At 37.0% G+C, this 27,460-nt stretch overlaps 1 protein-coding gene across 1 annotated transcript; it reads left to right on the forward strand.

Annotated features, from left to right (window-relative positions):
* Positions 1-27,460, forward strand: KCNK5 (potassium two pore domain channel subfamily K member 5; the record flags this gene model as incomplete). Its single annotated transcript, XM_031552186.1, is given in 6 exon segments — positions 1-150; positions 22,002-22,113; positions 23,472-23,638; positions 24,604-24,772; positions 25,408-25,548; positions 25,551-27,460. Coding segments are annotated over 6 exon segments (1,416 nt in total), but the record flags the coding sequence as incomplete, so codon positions are not given.

Here is a 27,460-nt window from a genome sequence, read left to right on the forward strand (position 1 = left end):
CACTATTTATATGAGCAAAGGTTTGCAACACTGAACTACATCTTGTTTACTAGGAAATCTGTTTTGCTGGCCCACCATAGTCATCAAGGAATTAAATGCTTTCCACTGATAAACCTCAAAGCTAGTGAAAAGAAAGGGAGTAATTTAAAGGTAAGTGAAAATGGTTACTTTCTAAACAAAGTAATAAAATGAGAAGAGAAACTAGCTAAGTTCAGGAAAAGCAGGCAAACTTACAAGAGCAAATAACTGAGGTCTTTATTTGAAAAGCACGCAGGACTGTAAACTGGCCTGACAAAGAGCTTTAGAAACTTGAATGTTTAGACTTAAAGCCCAGTGCTGTGAACAAATATTTAGAAGATTCTTAAGGAGAGCTTCAGCTAAGATATACTTGGCACACAGGAGGATTATTCTAAAGGAAATAACCTCAAGTGGCTTAATAGTGGTTTCTCCTCTGATATTTTTTTTTTTTTTCTTCCAAGCCAGAATGTCATCTTCATTTGCAAATACTGACAGGTGCACTTCTGAATTCAAATTTTCTAAAACCTTGTGTTAAGTTTTAAATGTTTTTCATGAGTTCAACATTCAGTTAAGGGACTGTACCTTTTCCTTATTGTTAGTAGAGTGAGTTGCTCACCAATTTAAAGTTAGTATAGGCTATTTATTTTTTTTCCCCAATAATCTTTATTTTCCCATGTTCATGAGGAGGTGAATAAATACAATATGGAAGATTCTAGACTACTGGGGCTTGTTTGGTAGTCTGTTTACTTCCTGATTCCTTCTACCTAACGTATTGAAGGTAGAGGAGACTTAATTGGAGTCTGAATTCCATAGCTTAAATGCCAGACAGTCTGTCCTTTTGCATGATCTGAAGAACGTAAAAATGAGCAACAACCAGACAAGGACAAAGCAAATGATTAACAGCAAAGACATTAACAGCAATACCTAATACTTCCCACCGAACAATTTGACAGCACACATAAGGCTCGTGCCTGAGAAATAGCTATTGATAGATGTTTTCAAATGTGTACCTTTAGTTCTGCACTCTCTTTCAGCAGAGACAAATGGGGATTAAAATGTAGATCGCTGTCCACAGTGCCTCTGTGGCATCTCAGCCTATGGGTTATAGATACTGCTATGGCAGCATTAGATTAGGAAACTTGAGGACAGGTAGAGCTGCTTTATACCATAGCTTTTCTCTGTGTGCACCTTCATGCAAAGTCATATGTAACCAGACATGCTTTCCTGTCACATTTCATCTGTCCCTGCCCCCTTTTCCCTGTTTAACCATTATATTGTTTAAACTTTCTTGGAACATAGTTAAACAAAGCTGATAGTGCATACGCAGCAACTCTCAGCTGATGGAGCAATAGCAGTTCATCAGAAGTTCTAATTTTCCTGCTATGGGCTTAATCCTTGAATGCTTGTAGTATATTGTCCTGTTACTTTGGGGACAGAATGTTTCCACTGCCTGACATGTTACCTTCTGCTATTAAGTGCATTTTCTGGCAAGTTCTACTCCAGAGATAATGGTATATGCAAGTAGACCTGCAGATTATCAACAGCCTGTTGTCTTAAAAGATCATAAAACCCCTGTATATATTGTTATTGCAATACACCTTCTGTAGCCAGAGAAAATAGAGTTAAATTATGACTTTGTGTAGATTTTCATTTTAAAACAAGTTGTTGCTTTTCTTATTAATATTAATTAAACAAAATGAATTGTTTTGGATAGTGTTGACCTTTAAAACAATCGCATCTCATACTGGTACTGCAAATAGACGTTAACATACTAACTTGCAAACAGAAGCAAGCTGGATAGCAAATGGCAGTCAATAGTTTGATTAACAGGGAAGTTATAACCAGAAATGTGGACATTCACGTCTTATTTTTATCTTAACTGTGTCTGTGTTCAGATCTCATGATAGCTGTCTTGAAAACAGGATAGTATTGTGATAACTGTTCCCCAGACTGAAAATGAAATTTTCCTTTTTGGGTCCCCTTAACAATGACTTGGTATATTTGTCTAGTAGTAAACTGGCACTACAATCTTATTGGGGCTGATGAAACATGATAATATCTATATATTTTTTTTAAGCCACTGGGATAATCTTTTTGTTCTCATCATGTTCTCTTGTTAAAACTGGGAACAAAGTGCTCTATAACTATGTCTACATTAGCAGGTAGTGCAGGCCAATAGGAATAGACCTAGAGAACAGAACTGCTGGTGTTAAGGATGTGATGATCGCTGTATTTGCAGGAATTTTTACTTTCTGCTGACTCTCATGTGATCCTATGGATTTAATACCTATGAGCAAGTAGCTCGTGTGTTAGATTTCTTCACTGAAGACATCTCCAGGTTTAGCTTAGTCCAAAATGAGTTCAGCTCATGAGCTTTGAGTCTGCTCCCTAGAGGGAAACAAGATACATTAACAGGGGGCAACTGGAAGAGTTGGACTTTTGTTTATTCTTCATCTAAATTAAAATACCACTATGCTAGCATCGTGATGTTGTGTATGTTGCTACAAACATCCACAGGATAGCTATACTTAAAGTCAGATTAAAATCCTAAAATATAGCATGCAATATGTACTCTTCATCTTTACTAGCTGTTTGTTGAAGGGAAAAATTTGAAGTCATAACTGTCATCCTTCGTGTTTTGTCTTCTGACTTGGGTTTTTCAACAGATGAATCTAGTATTATGGTATGGTATCTTTCCTCCAAGACACAAAACACTTTAGCATGGAACCTCAGACTTGCAGTTTGTGTTCTGTTTTTATCCTTCTCACTTTATCACATCTCTGTATTAGAAGCCTTAGATATTACAGTAATAATTATGTACTTACCAACATTTTAATTGTAGGCAGGAGAGATCCCTCCTAGGCATGGCTTACCCTAGCAGCTCTATTTACAGTCAAATCAGCAAGGAAATTACCTTTTGTTCTTGTGTTATGTGAATTCCAGTGGATCAAAGGAACTATTGGGTGTGAAGTACCTTCTGAAATGTTTTAGGCTTCAACTTCATATACAGTTTTCTTAAGAGGAAGAAACATGAGCGCTGAAATGGGATTAAGAAACTTAGTAATATGTATTATGGTATATTATAGCCTCTGCTGAGTCTGAAGTTACATTCCTCTTCTATAGTGTGCATCTGCAGTGCTTCTCATGATTGACTTGTTTCTAACTCTTATTGTGGGATTGGTCGTTGCTGTTGCCTCTCTGTGGGACTACATTTCTGCCTTAGCCAAATGGTAGAAGCAGATTGTGATTGAGCAAACTGATGAATAGTGAATTGAGTTTCTGTGCCAGCATCTTGCAAATGTTGTGTAAGCAAGTTCCAGCTGCTCAGAAACAAAATCTGTGTGACATTTCCAGGTTGCAACAGGTACAAAAAGAAAGTCTCAACTGAATCTATAATGGATGTCTGAATTCTGATCCTTCTTATAACCGAGGTTGTCAATTCCTTAACAGTACTTTGGATTCTAGAGTAAGGCATGAGGTTGTCAGATGATGCTGACTATCAAGTGATGTATCTAACAGAACTTGAAAATAATATTGCAAAGGGCTGTCAAGGTCCTGAGGTGGAAAGCATAGTCATCTGGTTTGGTTTTGTTGTTGTTTTAGGGTTGGTTGGTTGGTTTACTTGTTCTAGTGGCTTGGCTAAAATGTCAGATTCAGTGATGACTTCTGTGCATGACTTCTAGTACTCATATTGCTGCTTCCAAGTGAATAGGAAAGTCTTTGAAGGAAAGTCACTCAAGAATCATGTGTGGTCTCCTATCAGAGAAACAGCAGCTCTAAATGTTTTTTTCTGGTGTTTGAGAGAAGTGAGGCTGATGAGCCTCCTCCAGGTACCCAAGGAACAGATGAGGTATCTGGAGCCAAGCAGCTGCATGAAGAAAAGGGATATAATCTAACTTGGTTTCTCCTTTAGCAGTCTGGCTGCAATATCCTACTACAGATGCAGCTGTTACAGTTTTTGCTAAGTACCTTTACAGACCATAATGCAAATATGCTAAAATCAAGTTAAGTAGTTGGACTATGATAACGTGCCAGGTAAGTTAGAATTTCAACCTTCAGGCCCGTGTAAGTGGTGTGTACGTGACTGCAGAATCATAGAGGGCAATTCTGTAATCAAAGTTTGCCTTCTTGGCACAAGAGTTTTTGAAGGGCATTGGAGTTCATGTTTAGAAAATCAGTCTTTCTCATTGGTATCAGTGCAGTCTGAAAGCTTTGTTGAGTGACTGCAGTTCAGTTTGCCCTTTTAGAATAATACTCTGTGTTTCCAACTTGTCCCCCCCCAAATTTTTGAAGTGGAGGGCAAGAGAAGGATAAGGAAAAATTTTGAAATTACTTCTATCGCAGCAGCATGGTGGTAGTAAATTTTATTGTGTTGCCATGTAATGTGCTGTGGTAGCACTAATATCTTTGCTGGCTGTAGCTGCAGTATGACCACAGTTTTTTATTAAGTTGGTACGTAGTCTGTGCAAGGTCTTAAAGCTATCAGCTTGACTGGTGAAATGAACATAGATATGTTACATTTAAGGAGTAAAATAAAGAGATAATTCACACTTTGAGAGTGCCTTGGCTTTATTTGGGTGGATTTTAAGAATGCTTCTTCAGCTCTACTACAGTATAGGCAGTTGATAGTTTGGACAGATGTCCTGTCAGCTGTGGTTTTGTTTCCTGCTGAGAATAGCTTCGCACTGGTTGTTGAATAGATTCTTACAGCTGAATCCTGTGTATCTTTCTTATGAAAACTGTCTCACTTATTTGAGGTAACTGAAGATTTTCTGTGGTTTTGATGACTTTCTGAGTATTTTGGATGCCAGGCAGCTTTTAAGCCACAGGTTTCTCTACTTAGCAAAGTGCAAGAGCTTCCTCTGTCTCCAGCTTCTAAGGAAAAGGTAATAGATGCCTGCTAAACAGTTAGAGATGACAGCTGCAGAAGAGTAAGCAGTGTAATGAACAGAAGGCAGCAACGATAGTGCTTCTGCCAGCTGAGCCTTCTTCCTGTAATACAGTAGCAAGATGATAGCAGGGAGTTTTGACTTTACTGCCACCGCAGGAGTGGAGCAGTTAAAAAGTGGCAGGGCACAGACTATTAATTACCTCCCATGTGTCAGTGCTTATTTTTTGCCTTCAATTACAGTGTGTTTCATGTTAAATGTTTAGGAGTGACCTGCAAATATGTGGGAAGTTTTACGAACCTGGAAGTGTGCAGTTTGATAGTTTTATAATGGGGGGCATGGTGGGTGTGAGGAAGGGTTGGAATTGTGCCAAATAGACTGGGTTGTTCTATGCAGTAATTCCACTGAAGCTGAGTGACTAACAAGTCAAGCTTGTTATACTGTAAAATACAGTAACTGAAGTAGGTGTCCTTAAGCATTCCAAAGTCACCGGTGCCTTGTGTAGCTATATTTGAAGTTGGACTTTGACTCCCCTACCTTCTCGATTCTCTTGCATCATATGAAATAATTTTCTCTGTGTTTTCAGTGGGAAAATTCCCATTTTTGTAATTGTTAAAGCATTTCCATTCTTCCTTTTCATATCAGTAGTAAGATGTAGAACAACATCATAATGACATCACATGTAGCAAACATCCTTATCATATTTAATGAACTTGCTTGTGTGATGCTATCATTGCAAAATCTAAACAAAGGTAGTTTGATATTCAAGTGACTGAGAGTGAAAAACTGTAAAATCAGCAGTGGAAAAGATTTGCAGTGCTGCAGCTCAGTTTGAAGACTAATTAACCAGTGACTGCTCATGGAGTATTAGAGGAAAAACAGTTCTAGGGCAAAGTTGAAAGCTAAACTCGAGCTGTGAAATAAGTTTGCTTGAAGTTTTTTTTTTTTCAGGTGAATAACCTTTTTTGTTTATTTATTCAAAACACTTTCTATAGAATATATGCAGTGGTTTGGTTTTTTTGTTTGTTTTGGTTTTTTTGAACCAACATTTTTTACTCAGGGACTAAATGTGATAGTGCTTCAGTGATTTTTTTGATAGTATTTTCAGTTTCATATCTGCTCATTTTTGTTGTTTTTGTTTTTGATCCAAGTTACAGATTGGAAGCTTTCATGGGAAGAAGGCCTCTTGTGTGTATGTGGTAATGTAAGACTGAACATAACAAAATAGCAGAAGATTGTTCCAGTGTGTCCTTTTTAATGTTATACTATTCATGCAGCATTGGGTTTAGTTATGTCAGCATACATACAGTGTTTAAGAAATATTATAATGCTTAGGCAACTCTTACCAGCAAAATAATGTTATTCATTCAAATTCAAGCTTTTACCACATGGAAGTGATGCTATTACAGATCTGAGTGTGTCTAGATAAGGCTCTTCTTCTGCACAGTTAACTTAGTTACTGATCACAAGTCTTCATATCCTGCCATAACTGTGTTGGCACACCTCTCTATTTATATTTGAAAATATTTGTCCAGAGTAGCTTCTTTTGCTAAATGCTAGGTTAGCTCAAGGCTGATTTTTTTCAGGGGATTTGTAGTACATAACATAATACTGTTTCAAGTTTAGCCATGGATAAAGCTAAACAGTCCATAAGAGAAGTTTCAAAACAAATAGTGTTTCTTGGCAGTTTTCTTCCCCTTAATACTTCTCTTAACATAAAGCCATCACCTTGCTACTCTTACAAAACATCCTGTCCAAGTTGTTGGAAGCCTGCATTGCCTTGCCTTGCCTCCTCCTCCTGCAGTCTGATGGAAGATACAGACAGAGAGACTAGTGTGGTGAGGTTATCTGAAGTTTTTAGTTGACTAAAAATACCCTGGAAACCTGTTTGTTTGTCTTAAGAAGGTGAGTTAGTAAAGGTTCTGCCCCAAAGATTTAATAGCTTACAGTATTACACACTACAGAAGTCTGCTGGATTAATAATGTAATTGTACTTACAGCTCTGCTCCACCCAAGTCTTGATCACTTTTAGTTCTGTTTCATTGAGTTGATGCTCTTGAGAAAAATAAGGTTTTTCTTCCACCATGTATAAGCTCACTTAAGTGTCAGACCAGTAACAACTGTTTTATTGACTTTCTTGGGTTTTTTTTTTTGAGCTTCTTTGTCTTTAAGACAGGCTGTTAAGTAGGAGATGCATGATGTTTCCAACTGTTCAGCAGCACCTTGTAGTTTGTCTTCAGAGAAGCAAGACCTTTTAATTTGCATTAAAATTTGTGAATGAAACCCAAAAGCCTGTAATATTTTATTCCTAGCTAGGAAGAACACTTTATATACTGTGAGATTCTTAATCAGATGCATGGTTTTATGTATGGCTATCAATCGTAGAAGGATAATCAGCTTCTTAACGCAATGTTATTTTATGCTTGTAGTTCCTTCAATGAGTTGAAAACTTTCTTCAGACTTCTGTAAGCAAAGTTGTCCAGCTTGGATCACCTGTCAATTTTCATGTCCTAATGAAATGTTCTTATACACTGAAAACATGAAGCCTCACTTTAAACTTGACTTCCCTTTTTACTTTTCTTGCTTAGTACCATAGCTTTTCTGTTTAAATTTTTCAGTTTGTACCATTTTATAGATGGGTGGAGTTCTGCAAAGATTGATTAGGTTGCTGATTGTTTGTACTGGGGGGAAGCAACATTGCAAAGATACGATCCAACTTCTCCCCGTATTGTAAATTAAATTCAGTTAACTTTTTAAAATTGACTTTAGGATTATTGTTTTGGTTTAATTTAAACCTATATAAATTAAATTCAGCTAAACAAAAATGCATTATTCTGAAAAGGCTTGTGTGCATTTGCATCTGTTTATGTAATTGGTAACAACCCTGTTGGCAATACACCACCACATTTACTTGAGGCTGGTTCTAACCCTGCTTTACACAGTTCGCCAACTGGTGTGAGTGCTTGATTAAACTTTTAACTCTTCTGTTTCCATTTTCTTATCTGTAAAATGGGGACTGCAGCATTCTCGAAAGCCCTTGTACGGGGGAATTGGCTACATTAGTTACCATGTATGTATTCAGATATGCAGGAAGTCTAATCTACTGTTACCGCTTTCCAGCTTCTTAATTCAGCTGATGCAATGTAAGAGTTTAAATTCTTTTTTTTTTTTTTTCTCCAGACAAGGAATTGGTTGGTTGGAAAATCCTCAAAGTTAAGTTGTATTAATGAAAGCTATGAAATCCTCTGATATGTTTTAATTCTGAATGAGAATAATCTTCTGAGACTGACGAAAAGTTGTGGCACTCAGCATCTGCAGAACAGCTGCAGTAACCTTTAGTTAATTTGTCTTCAAAACATGTCTATGTGGAACTTAAAGTGAAGAGGAAACAGTTCTGTAATTGTAATAATCACAAATTCAAGGGATTGCTGGTAAAGTAATGAATATGCTTTACATCAAAACTAGTTAATTAGTTAATTAAACTGGAATCTAATTCTGAATTTGATAGTGTTGGAAAAATCCATATGCAATGTCAAACTTTGTAGTCATGATCTGATTGCCTTTTCAGACTGTTGGTATTTAAGTCCATTGCTTGTCAGTGAAAAGGGGAAAACAAAAGTTAAGCAGCACTTAGTTAATACAAGTATAAGATCAGCAAGTATCACAAATAGGTAAGTTTCAGCATTCAGTTCTGTAGTCATTCCATTTAACTTTGCTGAATTATGAGTTTCACTTATTATTTAACTCTGCAGAAAGCCACAAAAGGAAATAACCTTTTTGATCTCTTTCCATTAATATCCCTCACATTGTTTGTCCTATGAATTATGACTTATAGGAAAATTAACTGTCCATGCTGTACATCACAGACAGGCAGGTCTTAGACAGAGTGTGCTGTAAAAATATTGACATGCCTCCAAGAGGTTAATATCCCTACAGATTAGAACTTTTTTTCCAGAGGAAGCAGTAACACCTATTAGTACTGTGGAATGGAAGTAGAGCTCCATTTGTTAATTTTTTTTTTTTTTCTTTTTATAGGCTAAGTGTCTACATATCAGTAGGACTTAGCTCTATATCTTATCCTAAAACAGAAAATGTTACAAAAATAGGGTGTTTGTTGCAGGGGAATTCTCTCTCTCATTACAATACTTAGCCCAAAGTTGCCATCTTTTCACATCTGTGCAGGGATGGCACTAATTGAGAGTACTGCTGCCTAGTTGTTATGGCAAAAAGAAGGGTAACAGCAAGACAGCAACGTCAGAGCACAAATACCTGCATATGAAGGCTGTCTTTTCTGCCATTTCCACTGACTGGCAAATTATATCATTTGGACTACTTAAAAGTTATAAGGATCTGAGTTTCTACAGCGCTGTGATTGAGAGTGTTTGATGGTGAGGGAGAACTTAAATTGTTTAACTGTAGCTGTTCAATTTCTCCTCCCCTCAAAATAAATAAATAAAAAATCACCCTTACAACTGCCTGGTTTTTAACCAAATAGTGGCTTTAAGTTCTTCTGTGCTTTCTTAGAGACTTGATCACATGATTTAATTTACAAATGAAAATTGCTAGTGTAGCTATGAGAGACTTTACTATTACACACTTGCAGCACAGAAAGAGCAACAAATAATTCCGAAGAACTGACTACTTACAGCTTTTCTGTAAAGTCACACAAGCAATGCTTGTTTGGCCTCACTCTCCTTGGTAATGGTGAAAGGAGGGGCTTGCGCTTCAGTCCAGTCTTGTTTGGGCTGAACTTCCTTTTGTGGCCCCATTATGAGTTTAGAGTGAAAACTGAAGCCTCGGACTTGGCATTCCTTTCAGTAGAGGTAGTTTGGGAATATAGTTGGGAGTTTCCATGAGGATAGAGAAAAAGACAGAACACAGAAGTTGTTGCAGACTGTGAAATCTATAACCATTATCCAAATCAATGGTAGGCCAAGTATGATAGGTTACCACAAACATACATTCACAAAATGAAGATTTCTTAGAAAATGCTCGTGTCTTTTGACTGACAGTTTCTCAAGGTGTCTGGTGTTTTTGTTTGTTCTTGTTTTTTTGTTTTTTGTTTTTTTAAATAATATGCTGTAAACTAGTGACTTATAAATGAAAGTTGCAGTGGTAAATGAAACTGTTGCTTTGCTTTTTACAAAACAAAAGGATGAAAACTTACATTTCTTCCCCCTTCTTTTTCCCCCTCTGAGTTGTGTAGTATTTCCACTGCAGCTCTTGATTAGGGTTCTGTTTCCTTTATCAGCTGGAGTATTTTCATGCAAAATGTGCTTAATCTGAAGAGAACAGCTCTTGTGTTATGTCTGATAGCAGTAGACCAAACAACCAACTGTAAACCTTCAGCAAAGCAGCGCTTTGTGGAAGTAATGAGTACAAATTATAACTCCAAAATCAGTAAATTTAGCATTTACATCTAAAACATAGTCTTAAGATGAGGCTTTACAAAATTAGGAGGGTGTTGTTTCCATGGTGTTGAACAACTAGTATACCTGCTATAGGAAATAACATCTGCTTGATGATGTTTGGACCGTATTTTAAGGATTTTTTTTAAGCTTACTAGAAGTCTTCCTCAAAAAAAATAAATCATGCTAGTGCTGCTAATTTTGTTATTCTGTTTATCACTGTGGTTGTTTCTTTCTGAGTAACTTGTTTTAGTCTGCAGCTTTTATCTTTGCCTGCTCTGCCCCGTGCCGATTAAAGGTGCTACAGAATTCCGGCATGCCTTTGAAAGGTGCTACAGAAAGCACTGAAATTGTTTACCCTTTTTCGTAACCTCTGTCTGAAGTACTCTTAGCTTTCTTACTAAGAAGATATTGCTGTTGAACAATACCTAATGCATTAGAATTGCAATAAATATTTCAGCTCTGAAATCTTACCATAACACCACATCATAGAAATATTTTCATTAAACTTAACCAATCACTATTAAGCTGGATTTTGATGTAGATGGGGAGGTTTATCTATGCTGCCATGCTTAATGGGTTGAATAAAAACTATTGCTTAGGTTGAGAATTTGTTTTAATTTACAGTTAAGTTTTGTTTGTGCTCAGTTTTTGTTCTTATACCAACACTGTTTTTTCATTTAAATGGCTTTTGCATTTGTTGTCTTGTATTCCTGTTTCTGATTTAGTACAAAATGCAGCACTGTCATCCCTTCTCAGCCCTTATTTTTTTTAGTAGTCCAAATTGCTTTAGCTAGCCCTTAAGACTCCCCTCATTCTTCTAGTCCCTGTATGCTTCTGTTCCCATTTCTTGAAGGCAGATGACTAGAAGACTGCGAATGATGCCAGATGAATTTCACCAATGCTTTGTAAAATGACAGCAATACATCAGTGAAAAGGATTTCAAACATTCAGCTCTTCTTTGTTTTGTTTTTGTTGATGTGCTTTTGTTGTTTAAAAGTTTAAAACGTACGATTGTATGCCGTGATATAGTGAAAAGTGTGTATATCTTCTGCATTTGCTGCTCGTGGTTTCAATAGCACTGCATATGTCAGGGAGTGGGAGAAACAGAATAAATTGTGATGGCTGCTAGAACATCTTAAATATAGCCTTTAAAATACCACATTTTTTAACTTTATTCTTCATTAAGGTATCTTGTTCTTGAAACTAAAGCAATAATACAATTTACAGATGGTCAGAATTGTTTTCAGGCCTGTCAAGTCAGCAATGCAAGAAATGTTTGAAAAAGATATTTAGGGAATTATTTCATATACCTCTTACTTTAGGTTAATTGAAGGAGTGACTGTCTATAGTGTAGACTGGAAAAGGAAGTTATCTAGTTGGCATAGATATTAAGCTGCATTTTGCCAGACTGCTGTCTTTTGTGGGATGCTAGGATGCATCCCACAATTCAACCAAAACCAGTGGTTCTTTTCTAAAGGCAAGTTATTATACTGTATATGTTTTTCCTGGAACTACTACTTTTCTTTTGCAGGTACTGCAGAAGTTGGCAGGAGGGTTAAGTGGTACATTTGTTCTCCATTCACTTGTTTATCCCACAAGAGACAATCTCTTAGTGAAGATGTTAGTGTTAGTGAAGGTGTTTACGTGTTAGTGAAGATTATTTTCCGGGATGTTTTCAATTTCTTTTAAAACTCTTAACCCTTGTTCCCCATGCCAAGGGATAAAAATTAAAACAAGCATCTTGTCAAGCATCCTGTCCTCAGGCAAGCTTTCTCAGTTATTTATTACTGAGCTGTAACTTTCCAAGCATAGCTGAAAATATCAGTATTCTATGAAGCTTGTGTTACCCTAGTGACAATAATGAGGCAATGGTGCTAGTTGCTGAGGTGAAAGTGAAAGCTGATGTTTGACCAGCTACATAAGGCTAATTGAGCAGGTAATTTTGTGTTACGTTACAGGAACACTTAAATTCTTTCTCTACATGGAAGCAAACACAAAGATGGGCTGTAAATAGGGTAGAATTCATTGCAGAGATTAGTGTTTACATCTCTATTAACTACTGAAATGGTCAGTGCATGAGCATCTGGCTTTAATTTACAGGTGGGCAGGAGGAGAGAGGAGTATTGAGTATATTTAATGCCAGCACTGTCAAAATGCCCAAGATTTCTCATGTTTGTTGTATTTTGTGAATTTCATCCTGGTCACACACTGTCTGATTTTTGATAATCTTTTCAAGTAGGGAGTTACTGGTACAATTGCTTACTTTCCCTATACCCAAGCAAAAACATGGTATTAATTTGATTATAGACTGAAATTGTTTCCAGCGGACTGTGTCCTAAGGCCTTTGGATTCATTAATATTAGCTACATTTAAATTTTTTTCAGTCTTTCAGGTTCAAACAAGTACAAAGATAGTTCTTACGTCTCCTCTAAATTCTTGATTTATTGTGTGACATTCTGATAACAAACTGACATCAGGCTAAATCATATTTTCTAATTTTGCATGTGAAAACCTTTTCCCACCTTCTTGTGTTTGGCTAATAAGTTGAGATTGTGCTTGAAGAGCGTGACTTGTTCTGCACAGTATGAGTCAATCAACTCATTGCCTTTTTAAAGAATAGCTTAATCTGGTTAAATTGCAAGCTAACAAGAAGAAAACAAATGAGTGCTTAGAAGAATGAAATAACAACCGTTCCTATCCGTGACGAATAAGCATTCTCTACCCTTTTTGCCAGCTAGGTAAGATGTGAAGTAAAATGATTGCACCTGCAGTACTGTCTTCAGTAAGAAATGTCCTTTGCAGCCTAAGCAAGTGATTTTTCTCTCTCCTCCAACTCAGTGCTTTGTATTAAGAAATCTTGATGATTGGTCCCCATTACACATTTTAGATTATTTATTTTATGATGTTCCTCCGCACACTATATTTGCAGAAAGGTAAAACAAAATCCAGTGCCCATATGTAAGTTTGTGTTTTGTTCCTTTTGAGACTCAATCTACCTAAGAACTTCCTTCATTTGTTAACAAATGTAACGGATGGTGCGTTTAAAATAACGATGTCAGCAGTGGAGGAATAGCTTCCATCAGAACTTGGGGAGGAGAGTGAGGACAGCTCCTTTTTATTTTGCAGGATAATTGGAAAGAAAGTGCCTTCTGCAAGGGCAGAGTGTCTATTTAGGATATTAGCCTAATAAAGGTAGGCACCTGTAACATTATTATCCCAAGTTTTATTTATGATTGTGCTGCTTATAAGGACAGGTGCTTTTGAAAAACTCCACACCCTATATTCTTGAAAGTCTGTACACAGTGGTTTTCTGCCAGTAACAAGAATGTTCATTTTTAAATCTTTTCTATGCGTACAGGTTATTCTAGGACTGAGTATTGTGAATTTTAAAAAGAACAGCTAACCCATTGTAATTTCAGGTGCAAATAAGAATGAATTACCTTGTCCAATGAACTCTCTCATAGTCATCTTAATGTATTTTGTTCAGCAACCTTGGTTTGTTTTGAGATATTTCTGTGTTCTTCCTCAGTTCTGAACACCTAAATAAACCTCATGTTAAGCTTCCTAAGAACTACAACAAATAGCAGTATTTTCCAAGAGAAAAAATATGTAAGGATTAGATCGGTCTTCAAGTCCAGTCATGTAAGGAAACCCCGTGTATGTCCTCCAAATACAGCAATGCAGTCCTTAAATGAGAGTGTTTTCCCTCTTCTAAAGACCATTTCTGTTTTGTATTATCTTGTATTCTTAACTGTGTTAAGCACCATAGTCTTCAAGTGCTCTCACTGGACACCCTGTTCTGCTTACTTGGCTAGTCAATAAATGTAAAGGAATCAACTACTCTAATCTATGGCCAGCTTCATGACGTGAACTTAATTACTCTCATTGGAATTTGTCTGATTTCAAAGTCCAGCTCATGACAGTGTAACCCTCTCTGTTCTTTCTCCATCTAATAAAACCGGCAAGTCTGATTTAAAAACCAAAAAAAACAAACAAACCAAAAACCAAAAACAAACAAACAAACAAAAACAAAAAAACCATCTCCCCCCCCCAAAAAAAAACCACCACAATTACTGTTAGACACATAAAGGTCTAAGAAAAAGAGTTTCCCTGCTATGCATACTGATTCAAAAAAATCAGTAAGGAGTTATGACAAAACAAACTCATTAGTAAATCAAGATGGCCCTCTGGGTATCTTGTATCCTAAATGAACAGATGCAAACACCGTTTGGTTTGCTGTTTTATGTAATAAAACTATGCAAAATGAAGAGCAGGCATGTATTTACATGCATTCTTTAAATATCAGGCTTAGATGTAGGGACAGCACTATATGAAGTGGCATGTGCTGGAGGCTCTATTAGGTAAGAAAAGGTATGCTTAGATGGAAGTCCAAGTTGCTGACAGACCAAAGTTAAGCATAATGAAGAGAAAGTAATAACAACTGTAGAGTGTCTTGGATCTGCAATTAATATATACTTGGGAAGCACTGTTGCATAAATAGCATGAAACACTGAGAAGCTGCCTGTGTAAATGAAGGATCAACAAGATTAGTTAAACTTTTTCCAAAGAGCAAGTTCAGTCTTGTTTTACAATCTTCTTGGCTAAAATGTGGTATCTACAGTACGTTTGACTGATATATGTACCTTTCAGTTTTGTATGCTAATGTCAGTGGATCATTTAAATTCACCTTTAGTAAATTTAAATAATAAGACAATTATAAAAGTTTTAAAAAAATCCACTGATATATTGAAGTGGGTAAGAGGAAGAGCTAAAGGAGAGCTTATAGTTTATGGAAAATTGAGAATATAACATTGTTACGCTATGTCAGTAGGTGTATGAAAACCCAATCTTGTTCAGGATTAAATTTTGGCATTGCTGAAAAGAAAACCCTCAATGGAAGTATGTAAACTCATATTTTGCCAGGATTTTTCTTTTTTCCAAGTTGTAACTTTCAAAAGTTTGCCCTTTGATGGGAACTGTATTATAAGATTAACTGTTGATTTTAAAAAAGAAAAAAAATTTTTACTTGCAGTAACACTTAATAAAGCATTTTTAAGGGCAGTATATGACAGCAAGGGAAAAACTGTGTCTCATGCTATTTGTAGTTGCTCTATAAATGAATATAAACACTGGGACTAACACTTGCTTTTCAGGGTTTGATTTTTGGCTATGAATTCAGCTAGAACAAAAACAAGAAGGGAAAGAATCCTGTATGTCAGTATTGATCTCTTTAGTTTTCAGGTAATGTTAATGTATGTGGTTGGTTAGGTTTATTGTTTACGTCTGTCAACGCCAAATGTCAGAGTTGTGGTTTTCATTCTTCTAGAAGTAATCTGACATTATTCCCTCAATTACTACTTCTGATTTCTTGATTGAATTTCAATTTTTGTTTTGTGATAGATGACTGCTGTTGTTAAAACTTTCCGTTTGACTTTGAGTCTTACATTCATTAGAATAGATTACACAAATGCTAGGATGTGCATGAGAGCAGAGAACCTGGCAACTTTTAGTAGGAAGAAATGCCATGCACAGCAGTTGAATTAACTGAAGATTCACATACTTATGCTCAGTTCATCCAGACTTGAGCTTGTGTAGTTATCTGATGTTCTCTTTAATAAACGTGGAATTTTTCTTGTTTGATTCATTCTCACCATCCTTCTCTGATGCAGGTGCTGCTGACTCATATCCTGCACCTTCTAACTTTACTCTCTGCATAGGTCAGTAAAGGACAGTAAAACTTTCACAGGTTAGCAAGACACAAGGGTGTTGCCTGTTAGATCGAGACAATATGGTTCACTTGTCTTATTTTTCTTTCTACAAAAAGGTACGCAACCATCCCACAGAAGTGAAGTAGGAAATCCAGGACTCAGCTAAAAGTCTTCTTTTCACATCTGGCGTGGTTCTTGTCCTGACAAACATAAAATTCATATTGCAGATGCAGATAACGCTGAGAAGGAAATGGAAAGGTCAACCATCCCGAGCCCTACTGGTTACCATAGTCCTGCAGAGACTGTCAAGTGGCTAAGGCAGCCTGAAAGGCTTGTTCACATGGACCTGTGTGTTGGCTCTGGTCATGTGCCAGCTTGTTTTGGTCTGCCGGGAACTAGGAGTTCAAGTGAGCTATCAAGATAAGCCTGTCATTACAGTATTGGTAGGGGTGGAATAAATGGATGGCAGAAGTACTTTCCTGCTGACTTAAAGCTATTCTATAGGGGGGAACATTTATAACCGTAGTTTGCTGCATACACCTGATCTGAATGGATTGTGTACAGAATATGCCAAATGCTGAATAGCTGGCAGAAATGTTCCTGTCCAAACGGAGTGCTGCTGCTTTGTATTCTGGATGATGTGCTTTGGTTCCCTCAAAGAATTTCTTCTGTCTTCCAGAAGTGATGAGCTCTGATTTCAATGTACACAGCGGCCCTCCTAAAGATCAGAATAGCTGCCATTTGTGCTACCTAGATCAGGTTGTTTAACCTCGTGTTTATTCTCCAACCTTTCTGCAGCTCTGCCATGTTGTGTCTATGACTACCTTTAGTAGTGCAACTATTTCTGAAAGTGAAAGCTGGCTTGAAACATTTTAGCTTCAAGAATACATATGTTAATACGAAGATTTTGGGGAACTTGAACTGAAAATTTTCAAAAATGATTACTTGTATATATCCAGACAGGAAAAATGACTGAGGAAAAACACTGCTCTGAATTGTACACGTTGGTAAAACCATTAGTTGCATAGTTGGCTTAACTTTCCCTTTCCTTACCCAAACCCACTGCTGCCAAGATACTTTACTAAGGAAAGTATTTTCTCTGATGTGCAGCATCCTCCATTCAATCAGGACACATCAGCATGGGGGAGGAGAGAAGTGGAGACAGTTGGCTTAAATCTATTCTTTTTTACTTCTTTCTTTTCCTTTCTTCTTTAACTACTGTTGCTTAAAATAACAGATCATGACACTTTCTGCTTCAAAGCAATAATTTAAAAAATCTTTACTGGTTGCTTTAAAAGTGGAGCCATGAACTAGAGCTATAGAGAAGCAGTGATAGCTGCCAGTCAGGGCATATTCCTAGTTTGGCTGTTAACATACTAATTTTGATCTAGCTGTAAATTAATTACAAATTTGGGCTATGCTCTTGAAATTGCTTCTGCTGCTTTTAATATGCAAGCATGTGTCCAAGTGCAATATGCCAGCAGAGCAGGACGTTTCTGACCATGGTGACTGTATTGTCTGTTTAAGCAAGGAGTCCAAGGAAGTTCTGTCAATCTAGCTGTGACCACACGTAAATGTTTCCTTTTTTTCTTGAAAAGGAATGACAGAGAGCACTTATTTTCTCTATTTACATGTAATCCTAAAACAATATTATCTACATCAGCCAGATCTTGTAATATAGATGTCTTGACTCATTTTTTATTATTGTTATTGGAAAGATAAGCATTAACAATTAAATATGTTTTGATTGCATAAAATCTGATTATTCTAAACAGTAGCTGACTGCTACTGTAACTTTATAGCTATAGCTATGTAACAGCAAAAACCACAGGAGACAAATAGAAAGGATATACATTTTGCTTGGCATGGATGTATTCATTCATTTTTGAGAGATCCAAAGCCCTTTCTTTATTTTGCAAGCCATGAAAAATGTTCATACAATTTCTTGTACCACTTTACCTATTTTTTTTCAGGTGCCGGATGTAGTCAAAACAACTTATTTTGTCTGTTCATCTATGCGTATACTATGAATGTCACTCATACTTCTGAGAATTCAAGCCTCTCCATTGGTATTACCTGGCATTTATATGGATTTCTTGGAGGTTGATGAGTGATCAGTTTTCTTATGAATTCTGGTTTGTTTATTGGAGTTGTGCCTTTATACTTCATTGCATATTTCACATCCCCCTTTGCAAAGGCTTTACCAGCACAAAAGTTTTTTGGTTTACTTTTTTTGTTTGTTTATTTTCTTTAAACAAAACAAAACCCACTGCCAGAGTTGTTGAGTATAGTGTTTTGGGAATCACATCACAGCTGTAGCCTTCTCAAACACTGTGGAAAGAATCCGTTTATGAACAGATGCAACTTCAACTTTGCATCTATATTTGACCAGCAGAAGAGAAGAGATTAGGCTTCTGCTGAAATGCCCTGTGTGAAATCAAAGTCAATACAGCAATGCTGTAATTGCCAGGGCTCAAATCTTGGTATTTTGAAAATCCATATTGTTATTTTTAAACTATATGACTGTTATGAATCCAACCTCTATGGCTCTAGACAATTTTATTATACTTGGCTGAGTTGTCAGTATTAGACATACCTATGATTCGATGACTACCTTACTGCTTTTGGTCTTCTACAAATTATGTAACGGATATGGATGTCATTGCAGAAGAATAAGATTGCTGCTGAAGCTCTGTGTTTTGTAGGAAGATCTGCATGGTAGGTTAATAGTTCTCAATGTTTCTCTGTGTATCAAGAGTTTACACCATAGATTAAAGAAATAAAATGATTTCACGTTCCTTTGGAGTTGGAAGTGAGACAAAGCTCAGGGGACCTGAACAGACACATCATTTATTGCTTTTATGCAGTCTGCTCTGGGATGCACCAGCTCTTTATGTAGGGAAGACATGACAAAGCTATTGAGAGTAAAATGAACCATTTCAGTCTTAATGGTTCAATTACTTCTCGTTGCTTATGATGAAACAATTAGTGCGTGCAAAAGAAAATCATTCATACCATTGGGAGAACTTTTAAGCCACCAGTAAGCTTGTGTGTCAGATCTCTAAGGAATACTTTGAATAACACAGGAGGCTTCAGCTTCTTCAAAGGAGATTTGGCACTGAACAGTGTCTGGCTATTCTTTTTGTATGTGATAAGGTGTCCATGAGGCAGGATCAATTGCTCAAGTTCATATAGTCTTTTTGTTTTTCCTGTCTCTTTAATTCATCTGACAAGTACCTCAGCAGTCCTCTGTTTTCCTATTGCTTATCTTTTTGGATCCAGACAACCTTTTATACAGTGTCTCAAATTTCACTCCAAATATGAAATGATACCTACTTAAAGTGCAAAACCTGTAGGTTCTCTCTAGCAAACGTTGACACAGGCCAGTAGGAAAAAAGCTATTTGAAGAAGTATCGTAGTATGTGTCTTCCCAGTCTGGGAAGACCTTGTCGTTGTACTGGGCTTGCCCCTAAGTAGCCAACAGAGAAGTAGAGCTAAGAGAGATGGGGCCAAATGTATGGATCTGTTCCTAAGGCTACTTTTCTCTATTTTATAGTTGTTTTCAGAACTTCTCAGTCATACCGTTATTTGTGTGGAGGAGATACAAGTGGCATGTTCCCAAAGTATCTCAGGTGAACTCTTTTCTTCCCGTTATAGGAGATTTAACAAAGTAGTCCTAGTGATCACTGGTAAATCTTGCGTCAACTTGATCATTAGAGAGTCTGTAAAAATGTAAAGTGTTTATAAAGCTCAGACAGCTTGCCATCTCTGCCCCAGAATTCTTACAGGCTGGATGTGAAGGGCAGCTAATCAATTCAGCAGCTTTCTCCCTTGAGTCTGAGCCCTCTTTACAACTCTAGACCTCAAACACTTGCAGATCTTAAAGTAGCTGTGCGTGCACAGTGGGAAACTGAGCTCATGATCTGAAGGTGGAGTAGTGCAGTGAGATAATGGTCCAGTGACAATGGAAACAGATACCTCAGTGTGTCTCTTATGAGATCAGTTGCTCAGTGAGAAAATAATAATAAAGTCCAAGTGAGCTAATAGCATGGAAAATAACTGGAGAAATCGTGTTTGATGTAACATTACGGAGATCTGCTGGATAGTGGAAGAAGTCAAGGCCTCTTTTAAGGGATGATAGGTCTATCAGGTGTTTTGAATGTTTTTGGGGACTTTCAGGTAATTCGTTTGCAAGCCACAGGAATTAATGAAGCTACTTTGGTCTCTGCTAGCTAAACTCTTGTGGTCTCTCATAGCTGACTCAAATATTTTTGGAAGAGGGTGGCTCACTTTTTCTGCTCTCAAACAAGTCTGTTTTAGGGCTATTTCTTTAGTATTGCTTTCTTATGATGAATGACTTCATTAGTGAGAATTCTGTCTGCATCCTTTTCTGTCCAGAGCCTGCTGGCTACGGAAAGACTGTAGGCAGCCTTACATACACGTTCAATTTCCCAGCAGAAAGGTCTAATTCTGTACCTTTATTCACTTTCAATGCTCATCCTTTTATCTTCAATAATAGCTTGTATGTTGAAAGTGCATTTTTAATTAAATTGTTTGCATCTTGTATATGTACAGTATGTTCACTTTGAGGGCATTTTTATTACAGTGGAAGGGTGGTGAAATGTAATAAGTCTCAAGAATAATTAAAACCTGTGTTAACTTGTATATGTTTCTAGTAGCAATTGAACTTTGTTTTGAGTCTCTTCTGGGTCCAAGATTAGATCTTAATCAAGTAGGAAGGAAGGAAGGGGCAAATAAAGGAAGGGTTGTTTGTATATACCTGTATAAATTCTTACCAGTTTAAGGTAAATTTCACTTGTTGTGTTAAAAGGTATTTAGCTTGAGAAGGTTTCTGTGTTCAATGCTTACAAGAGAGAGAGGTGAGAAGTGAGGCTTTTTTACCTCTCTGTATGTAGCCTTTGAGTATTGGTTTGGCCACCTCGATTTACACTGAATGAAAAAAAGCAGAGCAACCTAGGAGGGCTTTAACAGCAGTACCATGTGTCAGAGGAAAGATATAAATAACTTGGGATTTTTCAAGAGAATAAACTGCTGTCAGTTCAGGGAGCTAAAATGTCTAAATCAGAAAGATGTAAGATTTTGATTTAAGCTTTGATTTTTCTGTACTAAATCCTCAAGTTCTTGTATCGGAGCATTTTTGTGTAGTCAAGTTCCAGAAAGTCAAGGGAGGCTATATCTTCCAAGTCTCTTCTTACAAAAGGCGAAGACAGTTAATAATTTTTCAGCACCGAAGACCTGAATGTATGTTGAAAAACCATCCTTGCTAAATCAGTGAAAAAGCCTATAGCATCACTTTTTTCCCCAAAACACTGTATCTGCTTTGCAGACACAAAGATGAGATGAAAAAGAGCTGAATTCAAGGACAATTAGAGTTCTCTTGCATGAAATACTTTGGAAAAGTGTTAATTTGTCTTTCTTCACTGAAAAATGCATTTACGTTGACTTATAGTATAGATGGTCTGACTTTGCTAAGGACAGCAGGTGAGGTAACATTATTTACACAGTCTTTATCAAGGATTCTATGACATCTTGTTTATACCCAAGTCTTATGGACTACTATTCTTTTGAAAAGGATATTAGTTCTGAAGATGTCTCAAATATTAAGCCAAATTCAGGGACTATGCTAAATGTTAAATACTAGATCAGTCTGGAGGATTTTTGAGTTTCTGGAAGAGATCCATTTAGGTTAAACTAGAGCTAATCTCTAACTAAAGCCCCTATTTAAATGTCAGAGTATTACATCTTGCTAGCTGAAGCTAATTTTTAATATTACATAAAATTATATTTAGTGAATATACTAGGCAGGTCTTCACAAAAAAACAAGGACTTATGTGACCCTTCTTCAAGTACAAATGAAGGGAAAAAAACCTCCGAGGGACAGATACATTTCTGCTTCAGGCTGCCAGGATTTGCCAAGAATGACTGTAAAAAGTTGCTTATTGTTTGTTTTTCAGGTTGTATCAAATGCTGCTGATCAGGGAGTTGCTATCACTGGGAACAACACTTTCAACAACTGGAACTGGCCTAATGCTGTGATCTTTGCTGCTACTGTAATCACTACAATCGGTAAGTATAAACTTTGCTGTTTTCCTTATGCTCCAGTGTGTTCATACTCTTCCATTTCTGTGCCAAGCTAGTCTCTGGATTAACTTGATATGGCTGGAGTTGCGTAGAGTACATGTGTTCATAGGCAGGTTTGTAGAGCAAAAATGTCTTTTGGCACTTATGCTTTTTCTGTACCCATAAATAGTCTCTCTAATAAGTAAGATTCAAGAGCTGTTGGGGTTCACTGCTGTCATTGCAGTTTCATTCATAAATATGCTTAAATTAACAAATAATAAAATCCCTAAGTAAAACCGTTATAAAACTTTCTATTAACTTAGCATGTGCATCTCAGATCTTTTGCATAACTATCCTGTTACTCACATGAATCTTCATATGCTATTGAATTGGCAGCATTCTTGGCTTTCAGAACAACCTAGACTGTTTTTAATCCACCTCTTAAAGGAAGCAAGGAACAAGGACTGTCTTGTGCTTATGAAATCGTCTGCATTTGACATACAGATTTTCAGAGCTGAAAATCATCTGCCATCTGCTTCTACAGAATTTTTTTTTGCTAGAAGTTATTGCTACACTCTGCCTACACCTACAATGTTAAAAAAAAAAAAATAATAAAAATAAATCCAGGAATGCAAATTAACCAGAGAGAGAAGTCTGGAGGTTTGTGTAAATGGAAGTCTTACTTCTAGGTCATATATAGCACTGTGTTTTAATTTATTACTTGAAGCTCTCAATACCCAGTTTATAACAACTTATGACACAAAGCTGAAGTCAAGAGCACAGCTAAACAAGAAAACTCTGGCAGAAGTTCATAAACTAGGTTTTTGATTTTAGAACCTGAATTTGAACAAAATTCAACTGACCTACTTTGCAGTGTCACAACACACATCTCACTTAACTCAAATCCTTACCTTGGGAAGGCACCAAGCCACAATGTAAATGTGCAGAATGGATCTTTCACGTGAAAGCTTACTTCAGGGTGAATTTCATTTCAGAATGTTGATTCAAACTCAACCTTAAATGCTGCTTAAGGTTGGGAGATCTCATTAGAGATTTTGGGATGAGTTTTTTTTTCTCATGTTTATCTCATGTTGTCAAGAAAAAGATGCATGCTATCCAGGGAGCACTTAAAATGTAGTACTTCTCTCAGCCTCCTCTAATGGAATACACATTTTCTGGAGTAATGTTGGAAGGCATCCAAATTCAAAAAATCAGCAGCTGGAGTAGACTAATGTTCTTGTATATGATGAGGTAAGGAGCATCTGATACAGCAGAAGCCCACGCAGTGTTGTTTTATGTATAGGTAGAATTGCCTTGAATTCTCTGCAACAAGAACAGGCCATGCACATACTTATCTCTTTCAGGTTACGGAAATGTTTCTCCAAAGACACCCTCTGGGCGTCTCTTTTGCATATTTTATGGGCTCTTTGGAGTTCCTCTGTGCTTGACGTGGATCAGTGCTCTGGGGAAGTTCTTTGGAGGACGTGCCAAGAGGCTAGGCCAATTTCTGACAAAAAGAGGAGTAAGCCTGGTAAGATCCTCTGCTTGTTTATCTTCCTGCTGTTTATTTTGATGTACAAATCAAGCTTACAATTCTCAATTTACCTGTTCTTGTGGTAATAAACAGGCACTGTTACGAATATGAATTTCCCAAATGTTGTTGTGTAGAAATAATTGAGGAGGGCTAGATCCTATATATTAATTCTGCCAGAACTTTTAGCAAATGATATCTTGTGGAAGCATGAAATACTAAATATAAATACTATAACTTCTATGAAGACGTGCATCTCCATACATGAGAAACATATAGAATCAATGTAGACGAGGCTTTAGTTTCACAAACATTCCTTGTTTGTGGAAATAAGTTGTCCTGCTTTGCTTCTACCTTTGGTTTTTATGCTAGCATGAGCATTTTACTGTTATGCACTGAACCAGCTGAAAAACATTTTGTTCTCAATTACTCTTTGTTTGTTTTTCATGATGGGTGAGTTTTATCTCATCTCTAATAACCACACCGAAATGGGAGGGAATGCAAGGACTGAGCTTCTGGAGGAGAGTGGGATTGGTTTAGGCCTTAGTTTCAGAAACAGCTAGAATTTTCTAGGTTTAGCACCTGAGAAAGTATGATGGTGAAATGAACAGGTGTATCCAGCTTTGTGAAGCAGGCTTTGTGCAGAGGTTAAACGAGTGGCAAATGGTAGGAAATGTAAAATAGGAGAAAGGCAGCACAAGCAGTTCTGATCTTCTATATGCTGTTGTAGGACATCACAGAATCAGCAAGGTTGGAAAAAACTGTCAAGATCATCCAGTCCAACCATCCACCTATCACCAACAGTACTCACTAAAATATAGTTGTGTTCACAGCAGTCAATGACCTTTAGTGATGACTTAAACTTTTAGCACAAAATCTGAAATGGCTGGCACTATTGTATGATGCTCAGTGCTCAGAATGGAAAATAAGATTTGTTTGCATGACTCTTCCCTCTCTCTTTACAGAGGAAAGCGCAAATTACATGCACAGCTATTTTCATTGTTTGGGGTGTCTTGGTCCATCTGGTTATTCCTCCTTTCGTCTTTATGGTGACTGAAGGATGGGATTACATTGAAGGTCTCTACTACTCGTTTATTACTATCACCACCATAGGATTTGGAGATTTTGTTGCTGGTAAGTAATTATATTTCATGTATTGTTTCACTACATGCACAGTGTGGCAATTCTGCTTCTAAACTCAAATTCTAAAGTTTTTCAGAACACTTTCTTCTGAATAAAAGATTCAATAAAAACTATGTACTGCTCCGATTGGCTTTGGCTTTATCTTGACTTAGTCTGAAGCCAAGCTCTGGAGTTTGTAGTCCTTTCAGCTTCCCTAGGTTCTTATTTCAAGCATGAAGCTTTCCTATCTACTACAACAGTTAAGCACCTTTAAAGGGGCATATCAGTGTTAAGTGATAATTTCTGGGCAGCTGTCTAGAACTAGTTAAACAGGAAATGCTGAATCCTTTTCTCAAGCAAAGTGCCTATATCCATATTTTGAAGTCTGAGGGAATGCTTATAATTTTCCAAACACATGGAGTGTGTGTGCTGCCATTTGACATTGTAGTCCAGTGGTCAGATTACATGCAGCTAAGAAGTGGAAGACCTAGAATCAACTTTGTCAGAGGGTTTCAGATCCCTGGTTACCACCTCACAAAGCAGCGTTTTAAGAAGTGGGTTCTGCTAGAGTGGAATGGAGTATTTCTCAGGGTAATAACTCAGCTGCAAATCCACTTCTAATGTTCTTGTTTTTTAATTCTTTCTAGGTGTAAATCCAGATGCAAACTATCATGCCCTTTACAGATACTTTGTTGAATTGTGGATCTATCTGGGACTAGCTTGGCTTTCACTCTTTGTCAACTGGAAGGTCAGTATGTTTGTAGAAGTCCACAAAGCAATCAAGAAACGGAGAAAAAAAGAAAAGAGTCATTTGACAACCATCCTCGGTCTAAAAAACCCCTTCAAATGGGTACCTCAAAGGATGTGAACATTTTCAGCTTCCTTTCAAAAAAGGAAGAGACGTACAATGATCTTATTAAGCAAATTGGAAAGAAGGCCCTGAAGACAAACAATGACAAGATGATTAAAGTAGAAAATACCAAACAAAATATGCAGAATGCCATTAAAGATGCTCAGGTGATTTACACAAAGTCAGAGTCATTTGAGTATGATGAGTCTTCCCTGGACATTCAAAATGGTCATGTGTTGAGACATCTGCATGATAAACGTATTGGAGACAGTCCTATTGAAGGAACCATGTTCGTAAACCAGCTGGACAGGATAAGTGAAGAAGAAGGTGAAGTATGGGATTCTAGAGACTATCGACCCTTAATATTTGAGAATGCCAATATAACATTTGTAAATGAGGATGATGATGAAGAGGAAGATATATCAGATGATGAGGAAACTTCAAAATCCTCAATGGATGATAATATTGTAGAGGAACCTGAAATTGCAAAAAACCTAGTAAAATTCCCATCGTCTGATGAATCTACTTTTACCAACAATGAGCTAGAACTTTCTGTGCCTTATGAACAACTGATGAATGAATATAATACAGTAAGCAATGCAAAGGCTGCAACGTGAAGTGAGCTTGGTATTGTTTTTCTGAAAATGATCAATGCATATCGAAGAAATTAACAGAGCAAGGAGAAAAGCTTGTTTTTGCAGCTTCTCCTGTCTCTTTGAAAACAAAAGCAAGTCCCAAACTAATAACCTCCAGTGTTCTTTTCCCTATCTTAAGTTGGTTTCTGAGCTCATCTGCTATGTTTATCTGAAAAGACTTGTAAAATACCAGTTGAATTAGGAGTCCTACTCCTTGGAATTTTATGGTTCTCAAACAAAGTAGACAAAAAAAGACTAGTTAATACACTGGACCTGCTCTGCATTTATGCATTTCATTGAGGAATTAGTTTGGGAGTGTAACTACACAGTTACAAAGAGTTTGTTCTAGGCATCAAATGTGTTCGGTTACTCCACTAGCCCTTCACCTCTGAAAACCCGGATTTAAGTAACGCTTTGATCAGAAATGGAAGCAAGAGGTTTGCTTTTTAAAAAAGGTACTCATTGTTACCACAAAAAATGGTGAAACCACAAGTTGTTCTTGATGAGAAACTTTAAATGGAACACTAGAGACAAACATCTGAGCTGAGGTGTGCTGGCAGACTGAGGAGGAAGCTTTAAAACATCTGTTTAGAGTATGTCTGTGCTTGCCAAATTATAATGAATTGTAATTTTGTGAATAAAATAATTAAAATTCCATGGAATGGATTGAGAAGGAGCTCTCTAACAAGGAAGAAATATCTGGGATGAAGCTTACCAATTGGGCTACTAAACTGCAACTCAGCCCCAGAAATGTTGAAGAGTAAGGAGACTGGAGGACCTACTGATCAAAGCATGTAGGAGCACAAACAAGATGCAACTTTTTAGTGTTGAAAGTGTCCTTCCACTGTCCATTTCCTAGAGGAAATACTTGAATGAACTTTATACAGTATCTATGTATGTGCAGTTGAAATTTCAGTGATGCTGTTCATCTGAGGGTAAAAAAATTGCCTTTGGAGACATAGATATTCTCCAAACGCTCTAATGCCTGTCAGAATAGAACTGTAGCACTACTGCTAACCTGAGCAGTGTGTTAGTCAGTATTGTTATTTGATGTTCCTCCCAGCCTTGGTACTTTAGACTAGACTTGAATGAGAGATGATTTTTGAAACAGTTGATTATAATTTGCTTATTTGATTTGTTTTAAAGCTTGACCTATGTGCATATGCAATGGTTATTCTATCCTGCTTTCAAGAAGGCTGAACAACATCAAATCCT

The sequence above is a fragment of the Meleagris gallopavo genome, chromosome 2, assembly GCF_000146605.3.
Source record: "Meleagris gallopavo isolate NT-WF06-2002-E0010 breed Aviagen turkey brand Nicholas breeding stock chromosome 2, Turkey_5.1, whole genome shotgun sequence".
NCBI classification, from domain to species: domain Eukaryota; kingdom Metazoa; phylum Chordata; class Aves; order Galliformes; family Phasianidae; genus Meleagris; species Meleagris gallopavo.